The 26,317-nt window shown below is 48.4% G+C and overlaps 2 protein-coding genes across 2 annotated transcripts; both read right to left on the minus strand.

The window, feature by feature from the left end:
* Window positions 1-5,575, minus strand: HMCES (5-hydroxymethylcytosine binding, ES cell specific). The gene is made up of 6 exons (XM_014890496.2): window positions 5,237-5,575; window positions 3,391-3,534; window positions 2,928-3,050; window positions 2,209-2,369; window positions 1,550-1,742; window positions 1-1,133 (listed from the first exon to the last, which is right to left on the minus strand). Exons 1-6 carry the CDS (start codon window positions 5,573-5,575, stop codon window positions 927-929), a joined length of 1,167 nt encoding a protein of 388 aa, XP_014745982.2. The 3' UTR covers window positions 1-926.
* Window positions 5,561-24,671, minus strand: COPG1 (coat protein complex I subunit gamma 1). Its single transcript, XM_014890495.2, has 24 exons — window positions 24,440-24,671; window positions 21,977-22,029; window positions 21,115-21,195; window positions 20,946-21,017; window positions 20,069-20,148; window positions 19,093-19,168; window positions 18,848-18,940; window positions 18,436-18,522; window positions 18,138-18,295; window positions 17,406-17,539; window positions 16,762-16,829; window positions 15,837-16,025; window positions 15,290-15,385; window positions 13,677-13,920; window positions 13,214-13,289; window positions 12,810-12,913; window positions 12,572-12,697; window positions 12,107-12,175; window positions 11,613-11,755; window positions 9,995-10,166; window positions 8,940-9,037; window positions 7,489-7,627; window positions 6,453-6,551; window positions 5,561-5,893 (listed from the first exon to the last, which is right to left on the minus strand). The coding sequence occupies exons 1-24, from the start codon at window positions 24,474-24,476 to the stop codon at window positions 5,763-5,765; spliced, it is 2,625 nt and encodes an 874-aa protein (XP_014745981.1). The 5' UTR covers window positions 24,477-24,671; the 3' UTR covers window positions 5,561-5,762.
* Window positions 24,672-26,317: the final 1,646 nt, after the last annotated feature.

The raw sequence follows: 26,317 nt of genomic DNA on the forward strand, positions 1-26,317 counted from the left end.
GCCAGTGAAGCCCATTTTATTGTTTCCAACACAAAGGAAGTACTGATTTCTAGCAAGGATTTCACCGTGTAAGGCTTTTGGTCTGTAACATCTGGCTCTGTTTACAAAATCCCTGACCTCAAAAACAACGGCCCTATGCTGTTCTGTAATGGCACTTAGGTTATCTGGGCTTTAATGACTGGCCTTTTCGAATAAGGCAGAGTGCATCCCTCCCCAGATCAAGGAAATCCTCTCTAAGTCTTCAAATCCCATTAACAAAATGATTGTACAAACAACGTGACAGACACACTGTTCCACCCTGCTGCCAGCAGGGAAACCTAAGCAAAGTCCAGTTCCTCCCACGTGAACATCTCCCTGTTGAGGAGCCATGAATGCACATAGCAATGCTGGTGCAGAGCAGACTGGATCTGGCAGATCTTCCTAGCCTGGGGTTTCCTCCTAATATTTATTGCTTGTTCCTCAGTACTGCAGCCATCTTTTGAGGGCAAGAGTATTGGAAATGAATTTGAACAGAATCAGTGTGGAATTAAGTGGAAAAGAGGTATCAGTTTAACACCAACAAAAGGGAAGAGAAAACCAAACAGAAAGAGACATGAGCTATGAACACTGTCAGGAGGCAGAAGCTATTCCTTCCTAGCAGGCTGAGATGCTTCTCAGGGCTTTATCTTTGCTTGGCATGACTGGCAGAGAGGGAGGCCAACAGGTTATATTCACTTCCGTCAGCACAAGACAACACCAAAATCTTTACAGACATCAACCTTTAACAAAACACAAGGAAGAGAGACAACAACTTAGAGCAGCAGATCAACATCTGAGAGGCTTGGATGATTTCAACACCAGTCTGCAAAGCCTTCCAAAAATACCATTTCTCACACTGCTTAGGAAAATCAGCAGTAAAAGGGATGGCCAGCCATCTCAGCTGGTGCCTAAGCCTTGTGCTTCTTTGCAGCTGGCTGTCCCTGCTTCCCCAGCCACTGCTGCAGGACAGATGCGCTGGTTTTCTTGGGTGAAGGGCTGTGGATGAACTGACTTGTCCACTTGGGCAAATCGTTTTCTTTCTTCTGGGGAGAGCCCTCTTGGGAGCTTTTTAACCAGTCCATCATCACTTTGTTGCTTGGGGTGGCTTTGACCTCCTGGATAGACAAAACAACAGTGTGAGAGAAGTCAGAAGCACAGAGAGAGCAGGGCAGCCAGCCAGCTGCAAGAGCTGGTCCAGAGCGGGATGTGGAGGCTGGAGCAATGGCCCTGCCTGCAAACAGGCACATCTGTGGGAGGTTCCCCAGACTGCTGCGAACAGGCTTATTCCAAGGCCCCAGGCAAAAATGGAATTTGCCTCATTTGGCAGCAAAATCCTGGCATGGGCTGACAGTTCTATTTCTAGAAGCAGAGGGAAGGGAATCTGTCCAGGGCTCAGCACTCCAGCATCAAGCACAGGCATGCTCTGCAGACATTGCCTACTGCCACTCCTCCTGCAGCCTGGCAGCTCTGACCCAGCTCGGAGACATCATCATGGCTGAGCTCCCCCCACCAGGCCCTCACCAGCACTCACCTTCTTGGCTCCCAGCTCAATGCGTGCAACACACTCAGGTGTGTTGTTGCGGATGTTGTTGACAAAGGTAGACACTGGGTGGAAAACAATGTTCTCTGTGGGCTGGATGAGTTTAACAGCTTCTTTGGTTGGCACTTCAGCAAAGTCAAGCCATTTCCTGATGGCTTCGTCCCCATCCAGGATGGCTGGCATCCTAAGGGATGAGACAGTTGGAGCTAAAGCTCAGCAGCGATTTGTCAGTGTGGTGGCAAAAGCCAGACTTGTAAGCTAGCAAGGAGCTGGCATCTTGGGGGAGACAGGGAAAACTGAAGCAGCAGAATGCTCTCCTGCCAGGCAGAGTGTGCATTCACTTCACCCAGGTAACTGATTTGCTGGAAGAGGCAGAGGGGTTGACTGCCTGGCCCTGGTCAGGCAGGGAGACCAATTCCAGAAAGTGATCCAATTCCAAGTGCCATCCACAGAGCACAAAGATGGTGATTTATGGAAAGGGCATGAGCTGGTGACCCGAAATGAGTCAGTAATGTTGTAGCACTTCTCTCTGAGAGCAAGAGGAGGAGGCTGCAATCTGTGCCTGCGTGCTGCCAGACTGGTGTCTGAAGGTGCAGTTCTCCTACTTCATCCCCCTCCACCCTGCAACCCCCTTGCCTGCTCTCACTTGCCTGTGATGGATGAAGCTCACATCCTTGGAAGCATCCACGGTAATGATGGTGTAAGTGTACAGCATTTCTCCTCCCCCTGGTGGCTCCCAGCAGTCGAAAATCCCAGCCATAGTGAGCAACCTCCATCCCTTCCATTCTCCATCTCCCTCCATCTCCTTGTCCTGCAGGAGAGGCCCCATTGTCCTGGTCAATGCTGGCCCATGGATAGCCAAAGCAGCACAGATTTGCCAGTGCAGAGGCAGGTCAGTCACTCAGATCTGAGTCATGAACAGAACTAATCTGAGGCTCTCCAGGAATCTTTCTACTGATTTGAGGCAACTCCAGGAGACGTATCAGGACCCTCATCTTCCCACAGGCAAGCCAGTGATCCCCTCCCCTTCTGAATATCCCAGCCAAACGAAAGAGGTACTGAAACTCCCAGCCCAGTCCCCTGTGAGCCACACTGCCCAGCCATGCAAATATCTGGCGTGTGGGGAGCAGTGACCGTGACGGCAGGGACGCTGCCGTCACCTTGTACAGCCTGGAGACTGCTGCGATGGGGACAGCCAGCCACAGAGGGGTGACAGAGTGCCAAACCCAGGTAGAACATAGCCCTGCTGGGAAACAGACTCCCAGAGATGGACAGAGGAGGAGGGAAGTGGGCTTTTCCCCAGGCAGCTGGTGGGACCAGGGGCCCAGAGCTGGGTGCAAGTGTTCAGACACAGCAAGGAACTCCATACCATGGCATCCTTGGTCTGGGGAAAGTAAATGAAATATGGTTGCTTGCCCCCACTCTGCTGCTGCTGCCACTCGTAGAAGCCATCTGCTAGGACCACGCAGCGCTTGCCCTTGAGGAGAGCACCCTGGGGAGAGACAGCACAAGTGAGTAGAGAACAGCAGCCTCAGGCAGCCTGCAATGGCAGAAGGGCTCCTGCAACCACCCAGCCCTCTCACTCCCTCCCAGGATTTTCCTAAATCGCCCCTGGGATGCACAAATGCCACCACTAGCACTGTGTTAAGCTGTACCAGTAATTGCCTTTTCAGTTCTTCCATTTTAGTGAAACCCCCAGCTTTGCAGTACAGGGACTTGCTCCCCTGTGCAACAGCAAGTGGTGACCAGTACTTGCCCAGCAGATGTTTCAGCCCTAGTTTTGCTGACTACAGGATTTCTTCAGGCAGGACACAAAGGTGGCAGCAGCTCACCTTGTAGGAGGACTTGCTCAGCATGGTATCACTGCGGCAATTGGAGGTGTTGAACTGCAGTTTGGAAGGGTTGTCCTGTTTGAACCAGGAGGGCACCAGGCCCCAGCGCATGTCCATGAGGACTCTCTCGGAGGAGTCAGCATCCTTTTGAATGAACAGAGAAACAGGTCAGAGACGTCACAGAGACCACAAGCACCCCCACAGCTTCAGAGAGGTGTTTTGGGAAGTCCTGTGGAAGTGGCTTTGCCCCCTAAAAGAGGGGATTTGGCCAGCACCTCTGCCAAGAGACACTCTGGGGCTCACTGCCCCTCCTTCACAAGCCATGCAGAAATAGCCACTAATTATAACCCTTTGCATATTCTTAACAGCCTTCCTGTAAGAATTAATCTGCTACAGAAAGCACATGAATATTTTGCAGGAATAAAGAAATGTCTCCATGAGGCTCAACCAACTCTCTGGAAGAATTAACACAGCTGCTTTTTAGTGGAAATGGCTGGAGACATGAACTCCCGAGTTCTTGTGTAAACAGCCATGTCAGGCTGGTGTCAAAGTCCTCAAAACCTCCCCTGGTGACACCAAACATCCCAAAGGGGCAAAAACCTCACTTTCATTTTAATAATGTGATTTCTGCTGACCTGGTACACTCTCACTGATTGTGCTTTGCATATTACCTGCCTTTGGACAATGGAAACAGTTTGTGGCTTTCGATTCTCCCCCAGCTTGCTCTCACTTTGTGCCCACAGCTGCCGGCAGTGTCTGCCAGGCTGTTTGCTCCCAAAGAACTGCAGTACACAGACACACATAGACACACATAGACACTCACTGCAGGTGTTTGTGTGCAGGGACGTGTATGTGTGCAGTTTTGTGAAGTCTTTCAGAGCCTCCCTCAGGGCAGGAGTGGCAAAAAGGGACACCCTACATCACACCAGCATCCCAACAACTTGAACAGCGATGGTCAACTAAGCAAGTCTCTGTGTGTGATGTGTACCACACTCCCTATCCCCTATTCCTCTGCTCCATCAGCTCCATTGCCTACTCTCAGGGGGATGTGGGACCCCTAAAGCAGGAAAGGAGAGCATGAGGGATGCCTGATGGCATTGCCTACCGAGGGTCCCACCTGATCACCTGTGCCAGTAACGGCTCAAAGTGCAGCTGCCCCAGCAGCTGGGGAGGGAGAGCAGAGCAGGTCCAGATCGGGGTGTTCCAATTGAGCACACCCCGTTTCACCCCGCTGAACGCCAAAGAGCAGCAGTTCAACCTTTCTGTGTGAAACCAAACGAACAGCACCAACAGCTCTAGAGGTTGTCCGGGGGTGGTCACGTAAGGTTTAAATTATGCAGGACAACAATCACCACAGGTGTACAGCTACTGTCCCTCTCCGGAGTTGAGATTTTTCTCTTTATTCTCTCATACTACCAATGTGACCTGGACACACGCCGCAGAGTCATGAAATTAAAAAAAAAAAAAGTGCCTCAGAAAAGCCACTTAAAACCAACAGAACAATTACAGGCATTTGCGAAAAACCTCTACCAGTTAAGTCTTATACACATTTTGCAGAAAACAGAAATATTGCGGTAGAAGCACGGTGCCGATTCCCATCCTCCTTCTGTACATGTAAATATTAACAAGAAGCGACATTTTAGCAATTAGAAAATCCAATACCTGCCACGTACAGCAAAGCGAAACGAAACAAACCAGGGCCGTTGAGAGCGAGTCCCTCACCCCCGGGGAGGCACGGCCTCCTTCCCTCCGCTCCGATTGGAGCCGCAGCGTGCCCAGCACCCGCCCCCCGCCGCAAGCGATCCCGCCGGAGCCGGGATGCGGCCCTGCCCTGCGTGCCCGGTACCTGGTGGAGGTGGCGGCGGGAGAGCAGCACGGGGCCGCTGGACTGCGGGCCCTTGTTGTAGGAGGGCTGGTAGCGTTCCTGCCGCACCCACTCGGGCTGGCGCTGCTGGCCGCGGCGGTCGCGGTAGACGCAGGCCCGACGGAGGTTGTCGGCGGCCAGGGAGCAGGCGGTGCGTCCGCACATCGCGCCGGCTCCGCACCGGGCACCGGGCACCTGGCACCGGGCACCGCGCTCCGCTCCCGCCCGCCCGCGGGGTGGGGCTGCGGCCGGGGGCAGGGCCGGCCCGCGCCGCCGAAACGCCGGTCCCGCCCCCGACACAGCTAGGAAGAGCCACAACATCGCTTTATTGGAACGACAGCGGGAGGACAGAGCGCGGCGTAGCCAGAGATTAAAAACATGGTCATTTTATAGACAAAGCCCCAAGTACAGCTATACTGCAGAGAACACAAAAGCTGCTGTAGTGACCGCGATCCTTATTCTGCTGCCAGTGAGGGCTCGGAATCACAACAGTCCTGGAAAGGGAGGTTTATCCCACGGAGGCCATGATGACATCCACAGGGAGCTCCTCGGCGCTGCGGGCCGTGACCTGCATCGTCACCGTGTCCGTGAGAACGAGACGGGACCGCACCAGGAGGTCATGGCCACCCCGGAACACACCTGGACAGGAGAGCGGGAGGGAGGGGTGAGCGTGGTGCAGGCTGCTCTCCCCTGCAAGTCTGAACATGAACACTACTGCTTGGCACAGGCAGTCTGACAAATCCTAGTACTGGGCCAGGAGAGACCCTAAAGCAGCTCAGCTCCCATTCATTATAACATACCTGGTAAAACCCATGAAACCAAAGTGTAAAATAAACTCCAGCTGAGAAGAGATCCAGGCATGTTTAAGAGCTCCCATACTCATCTATTTTGCTGGGTAAGGCTGCTGTCATTCCCACACCAGGCTCACTCCAAAGCAGGATGCCACAGATCATGAAGACAGCAAATTCCACCCAGCTGAGCCTGGGACTGATCCCAACATCCCCTTCATAACAGCACCCTCCCTGATCCCAAGACCAGTTCTCTGCACTGCAGAGACAGAAATCATGGCAGGAACAAACCAAAATCCAAACCAGAGCACCATGGGCTCCATCAGAAACTCCTGCCCCGATTCTGAACAGGCAGCTCTGTGCAACCTCTCACAGCTGCTCCTCAAGCAGAACCTCACCCCACAGCTCACCTGCCAGGTACAGTGTGTGAGAGTTCTTATTATCTGGCACTTTATCTGACCGCTCACAGGGCTGCATTCCCAGGAACTTCACAATATTGCTCACTGCCTCTGTTAGGAAAAATAAATAAAATGGGCTGTATGTCACAGATATCTTAACAGCAGCACATAAAGAACACCTAAAAGTGACTCCAGCTCTCCCTACATGTTAGAATTCACGTTCCTTGTTCTGAGGGACACACACCACCGGTCAGAATCATGGTTTTGGAGGCAACAAGGACTGCAAAGACAGCACACAAAAACCTCCACCACCATGGAAGAGTTCTGTTATCTGATGTAGCAAATGTGCAAGAGAAAGAAGAGGGGGAGTGAGTCAGACAAGGGCAGGAGGAGAATGCAGCTGGCTGCACTTACTGCACAGCCCTGTCAACCTGCTCACTTCTCTGGAGACTTGAAAAGGAGACACAGGTCTTCAGGAGAAATATGAAAAGGCCGCAGGGAGAGTATTTCAAACCAAGGGGGGCTGTTCAAGGGAGCACAGAAATGGCTACAGGACAAGAACACCCTGTAAGGCATCAAAAGAACTGAGTTTTCACAGGCTTGTGAGTAAAATAGAAGAACTCTTTAATACATGATGAAAGAGAAGAGAGTTTACCCCACCAGCCTGCTCACCAGCCTCATGTCTTCTGCTGTGTTCATTTTTTCTTACTGGTCTCAAGAAGAATGGTGGTAGTTCATAATTGAACTATGGTCTGTCTGCTTGGAAGAGTTAAGGACAAGAGCAAAGCAAGATATTCTCTTGCCTCCACAGTCCAGCCTGGTCTCTACCAGTCACAAAACACTCTTTAGTTTTTTTGAGAGACCTGAACTAACTTATTATCACAGTAACTGCAGCTCCCTATTTAACAGCTGTGGTGTAAAGCTTGTGAAGGCTTTTGCACCATTAGCTTTTCTGTGACAGATCTAAGGTGAGTCAGACTGGGCCTCTGGACTCTGCCTGCTAGAGGGAAAATAAGAGCTCTGCTGTTGCTCAAACACCCTTCCTTACCTTCAAGGGTTTTAATAGCAGATAAAGTAAAGGTTTCTTCCTTTTCAAACTCATCACCCACTTCATCCCAGGCTGCTCCAAAGTTTGGCTTCAGAACTCGCTGGATGTGATCAGCCACTGTGACCTCCAGGTCTTCAAGCTGGTGGTAGAAGAGGTTCAAGTGAAACATGGTTGTTCTCAACCCTGTTATCCTCAGACTGAACTTTAGACTGGATTCCAAAATCAGGTAAATGCAGAAGACTGCCTCCACTTCCACTTCTGGTTTGCTACTGAGCAACTGCTAGGCCTGAGAAAGGCACAGTGATGCCATTTCCAGGGCTTAAAAACCAGGTTCCTGCTCTGAGCAAAGCCCTTGGCCTGACAGAGATCAAAGCACTAGACAAATGGCCAAAGCAGAGGGGAAAACAAAAGTTTTGAAATAACTGCTTGAGCATTTGCTCCCCTGAAATGCATGTGAGCTTCGTTTTGCCTTTCTGGCTTATCATTTTGTAGGCTGGTCAAGTGAGAAACTGTCAGACATGTGCAATCACCTAACAGTGGCACCAGGGTAAGCTGAGCAGCTGCTGTGACTGCACCTGGGCATGGCAGAACCAGGCTTGTCCCTCCAGAGTGTGTAATGAAGGACAGGCAGTATCCTGCAGGACACCAGCCTGCATTAATTCCAACAATTGCTGTAGAAAAGAATCTCCTCCTGATTCTAGTTGAAATGCATCAAAGAGTTTAAGAATCACTCAATGCCTTGGTGACTGGTAGGAAGCTGAAAGAAGTGTTAACCTTGTATGTTCCATTGTGAAAAACTCTCCCCACTCCTTCTGGGAAGACAGTGACTCACTGCACAGCAGTGCCTCTAATCAGATTTACAGCAATGACAGGCAATGCACAGAAAACAGTCTCTGGAGCTAGCAGGCCAAGCTGAGGCTGTGAACAACATCCCTTCCTCGCCAAGGAAGAGAGGTGCTTCTGCAGCACCACTGCTTTCTGCAGTGTCAGTGCTGGGGAGGAAAGAGCTCCACCTTCCCCAGAGTAAGAACAAGGCTGGCAACTTTCTTGTGCTAGGCAAGCCTCTAGACAATTAACTGTGCCACCACAGGAGCAACTTGTGGAGAACAAAAGATGCTCAATAGTCCTCTGTCTCCACAACCCTGAGTGTGCATTGCTGGAGCCTATAGGGCAGTCAGCCAAACCTGGAGGATGCACCATGGCCTCCCAAAACATACATATCCCGCACAGTCAGGTATCCATCTACAGTGCAACAGGACAATACTCCAAATGAGACAAAGCAAGCTCTGCAAACTCTCATCTGTATCAGAGACAGCAAGAGCTTCCTCTACATGATGCTGCCCACTTCAGTGTTGGTGGTCATACCACTGCCTGCAGAGATCTGAGTTTAATTGCAAAACCCCACGAAATGACAGCAGTTTCCACGATCAGGTACATGCCCAGCTTCTTACCACATACTCATCCTCGTAACCCTCATCGTCCGTCTCACCCGTGTTGGGATCACAGTCCTTGACAGTGAACTTCATCATGCAGCTGAATGTGCAGGCCACTGGAGACAAGAAAGCAAAGGCAAAGCTCACATTACCACCATATCCACGCTCCCCTGAGGCAGAACGGGGCTGGGAGGCATGAGGCAGCCAGGCTCTCCCTGTCACTGTCAGCAGCACAAGCTTAGCCACTGTTGGAGAGCTCTCTCGAGGTCAATTTCTGTCTCTCAAGGACAAGATATTTATTTATAATATTAAGCAAACAGTGATAAACACAGGCTCATGATGGTTGTACAAGACCATAATCCTCAGATCAAGTGCTATTACTAATGAACCTCACATTGTGTCGGGAATACTAACTAAACATGTCCCACCAGCACCTTGTGAAGAGGCAAGATGCACATACAGAAATCAGTTCATTTCAGTGCCTCTGAAACGAAAGCCCCTCGCACTGCAATGCTGCAGCTCATTAATACCACTCAGCCGGGAGAGGAAGCGATGACTCATCCCTAGAAGATGGGTACTGCTGAGTGAACAGCAACAACACGACAGGAGAGCAGTTCCAGAACACAAACCAGGGAAACCAAAGCACAGGTAAAGCCTGATTCATGTTGTGGATAGTAGCAAACAGGGATGGGGATGTTCAATTCTACAGACATCCCATAAATTCTAGCCGTTTGTCTGAAATACCCCTTTGCTACTCAGAGCATCTGGGCACTATCAGCACTTTACAAGCATCAGCCTCCCCATGTCTAACATAAAGAAAGGCTGAAGGACATGCAAGGGTGCATAAAAGACAACTCATCTGCCAGCTCTCACAGCCCAACTTGGCAGTACTACAGCACAAGGGAACCAGCAGAGGAGAAGGAAGGCTTGACAGCCCCCAGAACAGCAAAGACAAATCACGCTCAGCATCACTCAAGGCTGCACTTATACACAGGCTATAAATATCTGGCTGGCATGTAAGGTAGAATGTGTGGGAATAAGCAACACAGGAGAAAGGGGTGCAGACTGTTTACCTGCTGTCGGATCCTCTTCAGACAGTGCCACCAATGTGTAGCAGGTACCTGGCTGGTTGTACACCAGGGTTTTGGCAGGTACATAGCCAATGACCTCATACCCCTCTGTTGGCTCCATCTGCACTGTGACATTCTCCAGGATCTGATCATTCAGGGTGTTCGTGCAGTCAAACTAAACAGGAAAACGGAAAGCAGCAACAGCTTGAGGCTGCTCACTACCCACTGAAGAGCAGACTTAGCTTAGGCATAGTGGGAGCCTGGTGAACCCCCAGTTCTCTGTGTTTCCATGGTGCACCTCGCTATCAGCTGGCTCATTACTGAGCAACTTGACTGAAGAGTGCTCGTTTAAATGCTTTAGAGGAGAAACTAAAACCCTGCTGGGGAGTCCAGTGCTCCAGCAAACTTTTTTTTTGTTAGGGAAACAAGACTTAAAACGAACCAGCACACACCAATGCAAGGCCTGCCCTCTGCAATTCAGGCAGGATCACAAATTCAGGACAGGGATGTGTCAGATTTTGCCTGTTTCAGTTCCACCAGTTAGTACAGAACTTCTTCCTCTAACTTCCAGTCATTCCTGGGTTAATTCTTTGCTCTATGGAAATGCAAGTACTGTGTTGCCTACATCATCCCACTTGAAGCTACAGGGAGACAGTGCCTTCACAGCAAATGGAAAGATGATCCTTTGCATTTCTTGAACAAGGTACAGCTTGAGCAAGTTTCAGCAAGCTTGATGTTTTCAGCAAGTCTAAACTTGCTGATTAGACTTCGTTCCAGCTGCTATGCCAAATCTCTTAAGCTCATACAATTGCATCTGGTGGATGGACAACAGAAACAAAGGTCAAGCCCTGTGAGGGCTGTATAAGCACTTCTGAGCTTTGAAGAAGGAGCTTGGCTAAGGACGAAACCCTGCTGCTCACAAGCTAGCAAAGGACTTGCTGTGCCTTGGACTCCCTGAAGCCCAGGCAAGGACACTGGGGCACATCAATCCTAACATCTCATGTGTAGCAGCAGAGTGGTACAGCCAAAGCCAGCATGTACAGAAGAAAGCACCTGTGCTACAGGCTAAAACAAAACATAGCAGATGAAGAGCTCTCCCCCATTGGGTCCCTTTCTGAGGAACCTTTTCAGCTCCTCAGATGTAGTAAGCTTCACTCTTTCATGTCCAAATCACATGCTTGGGGACTCTGAAGATAGAACACAGATCCCCTTGCCAGCTCCTCAGTGAGAACAGCCCCACCTGGTGCTTGTTGGATTTGATGGTACCTGTAACATTGCTCAGACACACCCCCCCACCCTTATTAATTTTCTTTGGGGTTCTTCTCCCATGGATAAGAAACTAAGGACTACTGATTGCAGCGTCGTGCTTTGAACACAGACTATGGGTGCTGCATCTCTGGAAGTGTTCAAGGCCAGGTTGGATGGAGTTCTGAGAAACCTGGTCTAGTAAAAGGTGTCCCTGTCCATGGCACGGGAGTTGAAACTAGATTAAAGTCACTTCCAACTCAGGCCATTCTATGATTCTATGATATCCTTGAGAGATATCTTCACAATGAAGCTTTTAGCCAGTCAGGAGCTTATCTTCTAAGAGCCTTCAGCACCACATCCCATAGCTACCCACCTGGAACACCATGTGGTTGACAAAGGTATGCTTGGTGCAACGAACCACATACTCTGTCTCCAGCTCTGTCAGGGCCACAGGCTCTGGGGAGGACTTGAAGAGTGGGCCCAGCTCCCTAAACTCTGGGATGGCCCCCAGTTGCTCTGAAATAGAGGATACAAATTACTGCCTTCCTCAAGACACAAGGAGGTGTTAGCCATTTCAAATCCCTTGCTTCAGCTGCTGGAAGCTCCTACAGCAAGGAACTATCCATCAAATACTATAAATATTCCCCAGGGACTTTTAAAATGAAAAGTCTCCTTTGCTCACGTCTACTGCAAGACAAAAGAGGACTGCAGGCACTCCCACCCTCCAAGAGTGAACAGCTGACCTTAAGTTGGGAGCCCATGTCACTCCCTGCAAGAAGGTAAGAAGCCAGAGGGGCTAAGGCAGGCTCAGCAAGAGGCTACAGAGTTCTCACACATGGACAGAGGAGAGGCCTTGCATCAATTTACCTTGGAATATTTCTTGCCGTGTTGCTGCCACTTTCTCTGGCTGTTTCACTACAGCAACAGGGGCATTTTCTGCAAATGGAAAAGAAAACAATCAAACAAAAACAAACCTGAAAGATTTGAAGGCGAAGAGTAAGAAATTACTAAATCAGAAAACAGATCAGTGTCTGGAGAGGGATTTGACTAAGGAAAGCAAGGAAGCTCCTTTCTCATTTGATATAGACTAGACACCCCTATTTGGCTTCCTAAGCAGCTTTAGAACCACAGCAGCTCCAGTGAGGATTGCCAGCTACTGCTATTATTAGCAGCTGCACTAAACTGAAACATTAATGCGGGAGCAACTAGATTTGCAGGCCTTAGTTTTTCCAGGAGATGCAATCACACAAAATTCAAATAGCATGGAGCTCAGTAATTCCCAGCAAGCTCAATGCAGGGAATCACTAGCATTCAGGGGACCTGATTCCTCACCTGGTCTTTGCTCGATGATAGGAGCTGTTGCCAAAGGAACAGATTTCAAATCAAAGGGTTTCTCAGAGGGCTCCAGGGTATACTGATGCAGAGCCCTCTCCAGGCCAGGGATGGATACTGTCAACCCTGGGGACAAAAAGGACAGGTCACTGAAACCACAACAATGCCAGATCTTTAGTTTAACTCTTGTTAAACCCGGAAAGAAGGGCAGACTTGTTTTGAAGCCTTCCTGCAGTACCATTCAGGATGTAGCCAGCATTGAGGGCCTTCTGCTTCTGCTCGAGAACATTCAGGTAGAAGGTGGCTCTGTCTCTCACTTCGTTATCATCATCCATCACACACCTGAGAAGAAAGTGGAAAACTTTCTTCACAATCCACATGACTAAGACACATCACAGACCCAGAAAAAAACATGCCATAAGGGAGATCCAGCAATCTCCTAGTAATTGTATTAGAAAAGCAGTCATCTGCCACACATTACTTCTGTCCACTTTGTGGTACTTAATGCAGTGGTGATCCTATCATAGCATCACCAGTACTCCCTGCACCCTCTCAGACCCACAGGTAAAAGAGACTAGACAAGCTCTCAAACAAACAGGGTTTTTCACCTAAGATGTTGAAAAACTCTGAGGCACAACTGACCTTCTCAGTAACACCAAGATACTGGGTAACATCTCCTCGTTCTGAGCTCCAAACTTGGCCAGGGCACTTACAGCACCTGTAGCAAAAGTTATGAAAACAGAATTAGAAAGCAAAGAAATCAGCTGAAGTTTCCTCCGTTTCTTGGCCTTGATCAAACCATGATCCTGGCCATGTCAGAGACGCTTCACTAGTGAAGTGTGTACACTAGTAAAACTGTGACTAGAAAGAAGCAGAGGTGAAGTGCCTGCAAACCTTTGTCTAGTTTCAGAACCAGTGCATATTCCTTCCCACCTCTCAGCCACAGGCTGCCTCTTCCATCAATATTACTGCAGGATCTTTGCTGTATAAAATGATCTGCTCAGGCCTAGAGCAAATCACAACTCTCAAAAGCAGAGGCATTCATACACTATGGCTCCCTGAAGATCTGTCCAAGGGCAGAGAGCTTTCCAGGCTTGTCACTTACCTGCCCGGACTTCTTCATGCTCCAGAACAACCCTGTTGTAGATGAAGCGAATATATTTGGAGGGGTTGTTGGTTTTGGGCCCTTCCTGCCCCAAGAGGTGGAGGATACGAGTGGCCAGCACAGTGAACTCGCAGTCCTCAATGAATTCGCAGAGGTGAGACAGGCCTGTCTCTTTGCTCTCTGAGTTCTCCTCAATAATGCTGATGATGCAGTCCACAATGGCTCGCTTGTATTCAAAGCCACCCTGAGGAGCAAAAGGGAACTGCTCAGCTGGAAATCTCAAAGTATTGTAGAGACTCTGAGCTAGCCAGACAGGAGAAACATTCCTTTGAAAGGTCACTCACACTCAGTGCTTTTTAATGTGTATTTGAAAGGAGGAGGACAGTAATTCTGCCCTCACTTTTGACCCTCTTTACACCCAGAGGGCCAGCTAATATTCAAGCTCTCTTGCCAGCTCCCTCTAGAATGGCTGCATTGGAGAAAAAAACCCAAGTCCTAACCCAAGAGTAAAGGGATTCATCTGGCTGAAGGGTTTTTATCTCCATCAAAATCCTCTGCTGCTAGAATTAGTGCTTAAAAATAGCCATATGGGAGGAGAAAAAACCCAACCCTCTCGCCTTTAGCGCTAGACATCTGAGGATGAAGCACAAGAGAAATGTATGAAGGATCATATCTACCACAGCAGGACGCAGCAAATAGCTCCATTAGTGTGGGATGATAGGCAATCAATACCTCCCCAGGTACAGCCACAATCTGACATGCCAGTAATACTTGGTTATCTTCAGACATTATTTACTAATGTCCTCAATACACACCAGGGGATTAAACTGCACACTACTGTCTGCCAATTACATGCACAGTGCCAGGCATGTGGACCTTTCTGGAGCTACTTCGGATTAAAAAAGCTTTAAAACAGAATGGTTTGAAGTACAAAACCACATTCAAAATGATACCATCCACCCACAGAAAATCTGGGAAAGGAGAATGATCCATTTTTCATAGAAGCAAAATGAAATGCTCTGGTTTGTTCCCAATTGAGAGGCTGTAATTGGCAGGAAGTGACGTAAGAACAAGCAGCGGTGCCAGCTGTGCTGCAGGCATGTTTGCTCATTTAGAAACAGCCTCAGCAAACCTCTGTAAAGCTCTCTTTCTGCAATTTTTGTCTGACTGAATGCAGAGAATGGTCATAGGTACTCGTGATCCCTTCACTGCCACAGCACAGACACCAGAACAAAAGTGGTCCCATGTCATCAATAAACAGGTTGCTATCAAATCTTTGTGTATAAGACAAAACTTCTTGGAATTTGCTGTCAAAGTATAAAAGGTTCAAATGTGAAACACACATGGACTGCCAACAGATCTGCTGTTGCTTGCATTTGCTTTGAGAGTTAATAAACCCCCATTAAAAAAAAGTCACAGAATGAAAACCAAACTAAAAATATGCCTGGCAGTCTGCTTATAACTATTATGCACAGCTGGGAATTTCTGCAGCTAGACTGCAACCCTTTTAGAGAGAGGCTTTCACTGCACAGCTTTATCAGTAAAAGCTTGGCACTCACAGGGAGTACTGTTCATGTACATAAGCAAGGCAGGTACTTGTCCTGCAGACTTACCTCCTCCCGAAGCATAGTGAAGAGGAAGTTCATGAGGACAGCGTGTTTGCGAGGGTACTTCTGACACAGAGCATTGATGGCCTGCACCACCACCACCTGCAGGAAAAGGGGGCAAGTAAAAAAATAATTCTGTTTCACCATGCAGGAAAAAAATAGCTGAATTGTATCAATTTTGTGCTGGCCTCCCTAGCCTGGAAATCACGTTTTTGTCTTTATTTATTCAACAAATGCAGTTCCAGGAGGTACAATCCTAAGAATTGGAGGAGATAGATCTTTATGCACTGGCCAGCTCCTAAAGAAAGCCCACACCCAATGGAAAGAAGATTTGATTCTCAGAAGGCATCTCCCCAGAAGAGAGTATGTGGCTTTGGAGATGTAGGACTGAGGCATGGTTTAGTCAGACAGTCTCAAATACTTTCTCCTCCCTGCAAATATTCTCCTGCTTCTGGAAGCAGCTCCATCCAGATTTAGAACACACATACAAATGGGGCAGAGACATGAGCTTTCTTCAGGAATCTGGGTGTCCCTCCTTATCCCACTTCCTTACTTTGAACTCATCTGAGATTTCTGACATGAAAGAGGAGATCTGCTTCATGAGCCGGTCAATGCTGCTCTCACTGCCTGTTTTCAGCAGCGTGGTGATGGCCAGGGTGGCTATGCTGCGGTTGGAGTCTGTCACAAGGTTCTCCAGGTCAAGGTTACAGGCAGTCACAGCAGATGGGTGCTTCATGGCCACCTGCAGCAGCAAAGGAAGAATGAAAATCCCTCAACAGATGCAAAAGGCCCAGCTGGCAAAACCCAGCAAAATTCACTCCTTCCCAGAGAAATAAGTGGTAGAGACTGCACATGAGAGACACCTCAGACAAACAGCTCATCTGGAGTTAAGGTAACAAGCTCTTATTTCCTACAGAATTGCATCCCTTGCTGGAAGAGAAGCAGTAGTAATAAACAATCTTTTATTATTTTTAACTCTCTGATTTTCCTCTATATAGTAAGAAAAGAAAGCTATGAACTCCCAACAAAAATTGAGCCAGACTAACTGTGCAAAATAGCTCAGTGGGCGGAAGCACAGCAGTTACCAGACACTGCCATTCTCACTTTTTTCTTTTATAGAGTTTATAAGGAGAAGGGAAAAGCTGGAGCAAAGACTACCACAGAGCAGACAAGAAGCATCAACAAGGTTTGATCCCTGTTTTACAAGGAGCTTCCTCACCATGGGAAGCTCAGAAGGGAAAGCAGTAACACCAAGCCCAGTGACATTCTAAGAGACCACTGAAAATTATCAGGGTTTCTTTGCCTTCTGTAGAGTGTTCTTTGAGGTTTTATTCCAGACAGAAAGCAATGAAATGTAAGGCTGTAGCACAAGACAGAGGTTATTCACACAAAATCATCACATAATCTGACTGCCTTCTGAAGTCTGCACCTCCCTGCACATGAGACACTACTGGAGCTCCCAAGAGACTGGCTCCTACCTTGTTGAGGGTACGGACGGCTGCATATCTTAGTGCTGCTTTCGGGGAGCTGCAGAACAGCTGCAGAACTGCAAGGTGGGAAAACCAACAAAGAGGGATGTTTAGGCACTCTATTATTGAGAAGCATTTCATACCTAAAGCAAGAGCTTCAGTGAAGAGACAGTTGCAAGCATAAGGATAACTAGAAAAATGCTTAAGAAACAATTGTACCTTTAACAGATTCCTCCCTTCTTCTTGTCCCCTTTGCCTTTGTCACATCCCTGCTGACAACTAACTCTTACCTACCTCCCTCTTCTTCCACAGTGCTGCTATCCTTTGCTGCTTGTGAAAGCCAAATTCATCACCTTGTCATCTTTCCTATTAAGTTAATTTGAACTGCTGTTTTCCATTTCATGCAAATCCTGTTCCTTTTCCAGAACTGACCCATGAAATAACCCACACTTGAACACACCAGGAAATACCTTTACAAGAACAAAGCTATTCACACACACCACAGGCTCTCAGCAGCAGCATAAAGCAACAAAGGATAGAGCAGCATAACAAGCCTGAAACTACAGAGGGCCCTTGTTTCTTGGGGCAATCAGCAGGTGTCACCACTGGAGGCTCATAATTCCCTTCACGATGGCCATGAGCACCACACTTACCTGAGACAGCTGGAGCCAACTCCTTGGCAGTGCAGTTGGGCAGGTTAACGATGGCAGAGGCAGCTTCATACACCACCATCTCATGCTTGTTTCTTAGGCAGCTCTCAATGAAATCAAACAGAGGGCTATCACGGCTAAGGGACAAAAAACCCCCACAAGACTGAATTAAAGCAAAGGTACTAACAGAAATTAAGAATTCAGCAGCAGAAATGGGCAGGTCCCACAGCCCATGGAAAGGCAAAAGCAGCTATAAACCCACTTTGTCCCCAGATTTTGCAGTGGACATTATGCCATACTTCCAGCATGCTTGAAAGTCAGGCTGCCTTCTGAGAAGACACTCTCTGCCTTCCAGGCTAAAAGGAATCTCTCACAACTCTCACACAGTAAGAAATTACTGTACACACCACAACTCATCCACCAAGAAGCCACACTGCATACATGCTGAATAAACAATTACAGAAGACAGAGAAAATGAAGTAGAAAAAAGAAAAGCTATGCAAAACAGTATAGAGAAACGAGATAGTATTTGATGTGCAAGCAAGACTCACAGAAGTCATCTCAGAACAACCATGAAGACATCCTATATTTTCTCTGCTTTTATCTAACAATAAGAGGGTATAAGCTGCATGCTGCTCTTCCAAGACAGAAATCATGAAATGGCAAGTGAGCCTGCAAGAGGAGATGGAAGCAGGACCAGGAAATTCTTTCAGCAGGGCAAAGGAGCCCACTCACCTGCCAGCCTCCTCCTCTAGCAGCTTGCTGGCTATTCGGATCATCATGCAGTACGCAAATGGGGACTTGAGGCCATGGCGTGTGAACTTGCTGAGCATCTTGTTGACTGCCAGGCGGTCGTTCTTCCGCACATGGTACAGCAGGCCCAGAGCATGATACTGTGCAGGGAAAGAGAACATCACAAACCCATGCTAGGTTCTTTCCCCTTTTGTCCCCTCTGTCACCCAGAGGTGCTCCAGCAATCTGCTCCATGCCCAGCTGCTGCTGGCTATTCCCCTGGTGGAGATGAATGTCCTACCTGAACCATGATATTGTCACTGGAAGCTGCCTCCTGAGCCTCATTCACCCAGCGCTTTACCACATCATTACTGGTCTTCAGCAAGTGCTGGAAGGAAATGAAGCCACAACAACCCATGAGATAAGAATGGAGGAAGCTTTGAGAATTTCAGCTTATATTAAGAAGCAATGAGCCTTCCCCATGAGTGTGCTGACAGCAACAACTTATAGAAGAACAGGGGAGCAGCAGAGACCTGGCTGTAACAGCTGCACCCTCAGGAGGCTGACCTCTAGCAAAGTCAGCACCAGTCTCTTAGTTCACAAAGACAGGAATAGCAAGAAAATCCTGAAACTCCAAAGATGCCCAGTCCCACCACAGATGACTGCTTCCCTGTTTGACTGTCCCTCAGGCCCGTGCTGCAGGGAATACATACCAAGGAAGACACAAGAGCAGAGCTGGACACACTTGGCACTTTGTCAACGATTGCCTGCTTCATATAGCGCTCAATGGCCTGCAACATGGTACTCTGCAGGGAGAGGGAAACAACAGCTGATATGGGAAAGCTGTTTGGAGTGTGGAAGGGGGTGCAAAGGCATGAAAAGCAGAGTGGAAAGTGGGATGGGATAAAGTAGGAAAATGAAGGGCATAGAGCTGCCCCATGGGAAAAGCAGTACTTACATCAGTGATCTGACAGAGAGCTCTCACAGCAGGGCCTCGGTAATTGTCATCCTTCCCAGTCATGTCTTTGGTTAAGCTGGGAAAACAGGAAGCTCTCAATATGGCATTCCTGAGCCAGCAGCTCTCAAGTGCACACACAGTGCACACAGAGCAGCAGGCTGCCAGCACCACGGCTGAATGCCAAGCAGCCAGCTGCAGGTCTCAGGCAAATCCCACTCGGGTGGGAAGGCAGAAGGAAAAGATTAGTACTCAGGTCCCAAGCCCATCAATAAGTTGCATGTTGATGTAGTTGCAAGTTGCACTGTTCACCAAGTGAGGCTGGAGCACATACATATACCCCTGAGGAATGTGTCCTTCCTACTAAACACTCATTCCTGCCCTTTTCCCAGAGTCCTGGTCACTGTGAGACCATCTGTGAAGGACCAGGAGTTCATTACATGGCAGCACTTGGGACTGGCTTCCATCTCAGCCCTCTACAGACCCTACACGTTAGACTCCTGACTCCCCAACAGGGCATTTCACTGGGATGATCAGCAATTCAGGAATGACTCACAGAGGGAATTTTGTTCCCTGGGGAAGTCATATTCTGTGCTGCTACAGGAGAAGTAAATCCTTATCTACCTGTTGAAAGCCTTGTGATTTATGCCAAAATTCTTCAAAACATTTCAAGGCATTCAAACAGGAGTTATGAAAAAGCCTTTGCAAAAGGGAAAAAAAACAACAGTGCTACTACATCGTGTAACCAAGAGACACTCCAAACATCCATGGGCATGGGATATGAGGACACAGCTTATTCTGTATACATCACTATGAGTTCAATGTTGCATTTTATAGGTCTTTTATAAAGGAAAACGTTTTTCTCACTAAGGGCATTCCCTATCATCACCCTGCTTAGGGACTACGGTTATCTTCAAGAAGCTACAGACATTACTGAAGGGTATGTCAATTTTACAGCAAGAAAAGTGAAGTGACTGACCTGCTAGTAACTATGATCACATCTTCTGCAATAGAAGACATCTCTTTGATAGTGAGGTAACACATCCTGCGAAGAGTTGGCTGGCAAGGAAATACGCAAGAACAACATCAGCTGAGATGATCCCAGATAGGAAGGGATCTCACTTTTTCCTGCTTACATCATTTTATTGTGAAGATCACAAGAACCTGATACCTTCAGAGCACCTCACTCTCTGAGTGTAAAAGATGTACAAAATCCAGACTGACTAACAAAACACTTCTTCCTCTTCTAAATCCCTCAGTCTTAGGGTGCAGCCATAGAGATACCAGATTTAGCTGGATCTACAGTTTCATCTTCCACTTGTCATTCACAGGAACAAGGAGAAAGCCTTGAAACTATTTGCTGGTTTGGTGGTTGAAAGCCTTGTATTGCTTCAAAAGCAAGAAAGCAAACAATCTGTATTCCTGAGTCTGGGGATTTCTACACTGGTCTCATGATTTTAATGCCTTGCAGTCTGCAGGACAGCCAATGACAGTGTTACTGCTGTGGGCAGGCACTAACTACCAGCCTCCTCCAAATACACAATTGTTGACTCTCAGCAGGATGTTTTAATGCTGGGCACAAAGCACAGTAAAATCCACCTGCCTACCACAATCTCATAAGTTAAATGCAATTTAGAGAGAGGAATCTCTGCCTCAAGAGCAATGCATATTTCAGTTAAGCTGCTACAAGATCTGGGAACAGCTAGGAAGTTGATGACCATTTCTAAACTTTCACCCTACTCTTCCCACTCAGATCAGGTAGTTTCAGACAGGACAGAAAAGCTGATTGTATAAAAATGTGTATATCAAGGGACTTGTCCCACCAGGTAAATAGAGAAAACCAAAGGCAGACTTACATCATTGGACTGAAACAGCTTGGTCATAGCAAAGAAGGACTCGGTAGCTTCTGTGACGCCAAGGTGCTCCCCCTAGTTGTTTGAAAAAAAGAAAGGAAATCCCAGTTATCACAACCAGCTTTGGGCCTGATGCATATGTCCGTATAGATGCATATTTTCTCTCTCTCACCTGGTTTACGAGATACAGGATCTTGGTGAGGATATGAGCACATTTTCGTGGGTTTATGGGAGTCTCATTAAACACTCGAGCCTGGAAACAAAGCACAGACAAAGGCTGACGCTGACACCCCCTTGCAAACATTGTCATGCCTGGCCCAACAACACATTGTGAATGAGGTATGGCAAGATACTAAATGACTTTGGATCAGGTTTCCCTTCAATTCCTGTTAAACATGGACCCCTTTAGACAGCTGGTTTTGCAGTCTGGGATTACAAATCCACGAGCAATAAAGGTTTAAAGGCTAAATTCTCATCACACTTTCACCCACACAGGTGTGCATTGTGTGCTAGCTAAAACACCACTCTCGTGACAGATAAACTTGAGCTCACTGAGGCTACAGGAGCCAACACCATTCCCAACCTCACAAGGAAACAGAGTATGCTGAAACAACAGGGGCCAGGGATTGAGATGTTCACCTGCTCTTGAAAAGAATGGCATTTCTTCAGAGAAAATTCATAAAACTATTTAATAACCACTCATACTTCTCTCATTAATTTTGTCATCCACAAGACATTTGGGATGTCCAAGGCAAATTTCCCAGTCTTCCTGATTTGGGGGTGAGCTTTCCAAGACAATTTTATTCCTTTTATTACTATTTATAGTTCACAGTCTTTAATTTGTTACAGAGACCATTTCAACCTTCTCCCTTCATCTGTCCAATAATAAAATAAGAACTGTTGCCCATTTCTTTCAGAGCAAGCAGGACTGTAGCAAACCCTCATTTCCTTGCTGAAGTTCTCCAGTGACCTACTCAAGAGAGGGAGAGACTCTATCCAGTGTGGTACACAGAGGAGATGGTCTGAAGATTTACCTCTTGCAAGACTGCACTCTTCTCCAGGTGCTGGAATGGGTTGGAACTCCCACCTGCAAAACAAAGAGAGTAAAAGTCTCTCCAGGGATAGTGCCACGAGAAAGCAACTTTTTAACCATATCCATTCTTTAAAAACAGTCTGAGCATTTTGGGGTGATTTTCTTCATGAACACCAAGCAATCAGAGCACCCTTCCTGAAGTAAAATTAATTGGATGTCTTCATGGCAGTCAGGGAAGGCAGAGCAGGGCATTTTTCAATTTGCCACCCCTTCCAGAAGTAACTGACTGTGAGCTGAGGTAGACTGATCAGCTGTAAAATAACTGTGCTCCATTGTATCCCCAAAGACCTATTTCCACCCCTGGACTGGAAGCTTGCTGGCAGTTAGAGCATCAATAGGCCTAGAAACAAAAGCTTAGACAGAAAGATATCGCTTGCCAGACTGGTGAGTCAGGAGTGTTTTATCCCTCCCATATAAACCAACCAAGAATCCACCAGTAAAGTATTTTTGGCTCTATCGCTAATTAAGAGAACAAGACAGCAGACTAGATAGGCTGGACACAAGTAACTTCCATTGTTCTACTTAACAAAGTAAATTATACTAAATAATTACAACTCCCAGCAATTAAGGATTAAATAATGAGAGGGAAAAGCATTATCATTCTGCATGGTCTCTGTTAGATTGCCTTCCAAGCATGTGTGAGCTGCAGCTTCTCAAAAGCTGCTAGTTATCAATAAGCAGGTTTTAATTAGAAGCTATGTTCAACCTGGCCCTAGGACAAAATGCAGCCTTCTTCAGGGTTGTTCCAGTGTTTGTTCCAAAGCCTAGTTCACTAGAAAGAACATCTCCTGGGCCAAAATCTGACCTGACCCAAGTTTGAAGCATCCTAGGCTGCTGTCAGAAGCCCTTTCTAGAGTAAGCCTTACATACAAAATCTGCACTCTGGCTCCTTCCTGGTTCATAAAATGCCCTCCTCTGGCTCAGGAGAAGTTTGCAAAGGCAGCAGGTAGCTGAACAAAACACAGACACTTATGTGAGGTTGAAGAGGTAGAACAAAAAACGGGGAAAGAGGAAAAATGTCTTTAGTATGAACCAGTTCTAATGTAAGTATGCAAATGTGTTCCAAAAACCCTGCCTAGCAGCCCAGTATTTCCATGGTCCAGCATGTCTACAATGTTTAAATCAGCCATGAACAACACAGCATCATCTCTTCATCTTTCATAGCACTAAGGATCTAGAAATACATTGTACATGGGGTCTCAGTCCTCACAGCACACTGCATCAGTTTTGTTCCATAGAGAGGGAGAAAGATGCAGGGAGGGTAGAGGTTGTGTGTTCATAAAGTTCCTTATATTGGATAACTAACAATAATTTATTCTGATTTGTAGAGAAACACAATTTTTTGGCAAAAATAACATGTCAAAGGGAGTGGGAGCAGGTCATCCAAGGCTAGCAAAACCATTAATGGAAAGCGAAGACATAGAAGCCAATTAACTGGATACTTGTATCTCCTACCAGCCCTAGCCACAGGTAATGTCAATACCTTGATGGGTGTGGCAGGTGCAAGTGAAAAACAGCCCCAAAATTAAAGCCAAGAGCTATTCCCCTCCAACAGCTGCCTCACTAAATTCCCTGCTTGTCAAGGTGTCACTGGAGGCCTTGGAAAAGGGAAACAAGGGCAAAGCATTTAATGCACTTTAAGATAAAAAGCAAGCACAGTCACACAGATCACCAAGATGTAAGCTGAATCAATTTGCTGCAGGACACATGGATTTGCTATGAAGTGCAAGCTGTGTAGAGAGCTTCATAGGAAGATGAAAAAGATACCACAAAGCTAAACCATGAAAGGAAACACTATCTTACGATGCATTGCTTCCACCTGAATTACACACCACATAAAATATCAACCTCTTCCTTACTAACCTGCCTAAAGTTTTGAAAAGTCAGGCAATCACTTCATATTTCCTTGGTGCTCTCAGATTCTCTGATCCATTGAAAGTAGCAATGATTGTGGGGACAGAAAATCAGTTGGATTCTACCTGGCTATAGAGATCTGAGCAACCGTGAACAGGGCTAATATGGTTAATATTTAGTCTCAGGCTCTACACCTGGTGATGTGGCAGGTAACCTCGGTGTGCTGTGCCGATGCAACCAGTTCAGCTCTGGCTACAGCTGCGAGAAGGAGGAGCAGACTGCTCTAGTGCTCCCATAGTGCTTCTACAGTGTCCCCATAGTGCTTCCCACTGCGTTCCATGCACACCAGCAAGCCCCTACTGCCAAGCTGGCACCGAACTTCCCCTCCAGCTCCCTTGGGAGTGCCCCCCTCACAGATCCCCTCATTTCCACAGGAGCGGTCTCTTTCCTCACAGCTTTCCCTGTAGCCACGAAGGGGTCCCCCCTCACCAATCTCCTCCGTACCCATAGAGGGGTCCCTCCCCTCACAGCATCCCCGGCCTCCCCTCACCCGACTCCTCGTCCTTCTTGTCGAACTTCTTCAGCATGGTGCTACCGAGCGGCCCGTCGCTGCAGCCCTCCCGTCCCGTGGCAGTGGCACTCCCAACCTAGATCCTGGTCCCAATCCTGATCCTGATCCTGATCCTGATCCTGGTCCTGGTCCTGGTCCCGGCACCGCCCCCGTCCCTTCCTGCCCCCGCCCCTTCCTGCCAGCCTGTCACTGGCACTGCGGTCGCCGCACTGCGCAGGCGCAGGACCGCCCCCCAGACGTGTACAAGGCGTGGCGCGGGGCCGTGACTGACAGGGAGGAGGCGGGGCCAATCGGCAACGGCGCGATCTGATTGGCGGAGACGAGGGGCGGGGCTGGGGCTGTCGGGGGTCGGGGTCAGCACTGGAGGGACAGGGGGACACTGTGACTGCCTGGGACACTGGGACACTGCACGGTACCCTGGGGCTGGCGACAGCACAGGGCCTGGGGCAGGAGGCACTGGTACTAGGGGAAACATTGGTGATGGGGAGTGGCACTGAGATCCCTGAGCTAGGCAGAGGAAGGGCACTGAGGAGATGTGGTGACACTAGGGGCAGAGGGGGCTGAAGCATGGGTGCACGCTGGGTCTGGGCGAGGACAGATGAGACATTGGGGCAGGACATGGAAAGGAGAAGATCTTGGCAGGCTCAGCGTCAAAGGAGCAATTGGGGATGGCAGGGGACAACCCCTTTCTGGGGGATGCCCAGTTGTCACTCAGGTCGCTTGCCCTGTCAACATTGCTGACACTTGGAACTAGCTCTAGCAGGTCTTCCTATGACCCCTGTCCCCCTGGCACCCTGTCTCTACCCTGGACCACAAACTCCTGGCTCAGCCCCATATCACACACCCGTTGGGTGCAGGGGGGGTATCTCAAGAGGCCAGGCACTGCCGTGCATCACCTGAGCCTCAGGTCAAGCAGGGATGGCACCCACCTTGCCACCTCACCCCAACCACCATCTGCTGCCACATCCCCGTCTGAGATCTGTCCCTCCCATTGACTGTGGGGCCACTCACCTCAGTTGCTTCTTCCCCTTTCCCAAAGCCAGTGCCTGCTCCACAGTGAAGGGCTCACTCACCCTGCTGCAGATACTCTTCGAAGAGCATGGCCGTGTCCCCCACTAGCTCCAGTTGTCCCCCTGAAGGTATCTCCCAGCCTCTGACTCGCCTGCACCACCCTGTACTTTGCACGGGGCAGCCGCACTCTGCTCTGCTCTGCACTGCTCTTATCTCCCAGCTGTGCTGAAGGCAGCAGCTCCAATGGCACAACACGATTGCCCTGTTGGCCCAGAGCTGCTGTGGACTCCCTGGGCCAGGGGCTGGCTCCGCTGCTGGTGCAAGGTCTGACACCCCTCATTTGGAATTTAGTGACCTCCTGTGCTGGCCCCAGCTGAGCCCTCACAGCATCTCTGGGGAAAGGGAACACAAAATGGGAGTGTAAAGGGGTGCAGAACAGGTATAAAACACAACAAGTTTGTTTGATGCCACATTTTATTGTGTACGCTCACTAAGAACTCCAGCTTTGAGGCTTGGCCAAGCTTTGTGGAGGATTTTGTGTGCTTCAGTCACCCAGAGAGAAGAAGCACTTAAGAAAAGCTGCCTGGCTGGATGCAGCCTCTTTGGAGACATCTCGGGGGTGGATGAGCAGGGAGCAAAGCCAAGCATAGAAAACCCTGTAGTGCCTGGGGCTGTGACCAGCTGTGCTCAAGCACTGGCCAAGGTAAACCCAGCTGTCTCTTCTCCAGTGGTGCTGAGGTGATAGTCATTAAACCAAATCCTCCCATGGCTGCTGCTTGTGCCACGGGCACTGGGACTGAGGGGATGAGGTGCCATGTCCACAGTCCCCTGCAGTCACACCGATGC

Source organism: Sturnus vulgaris, chromosome 11 (assembly GCF_052056855.1).
Source record: "Sturnus vulgaris isolate bStuVul1 chromosome 11, bStuVul1.hap1, whole genome shotgun sequence".
NCBI lineage: Eukaryota > Metazoa > Chordata > Aves > Passeriformes > Sturnidae > Sturnus > Sturnus vulgaris.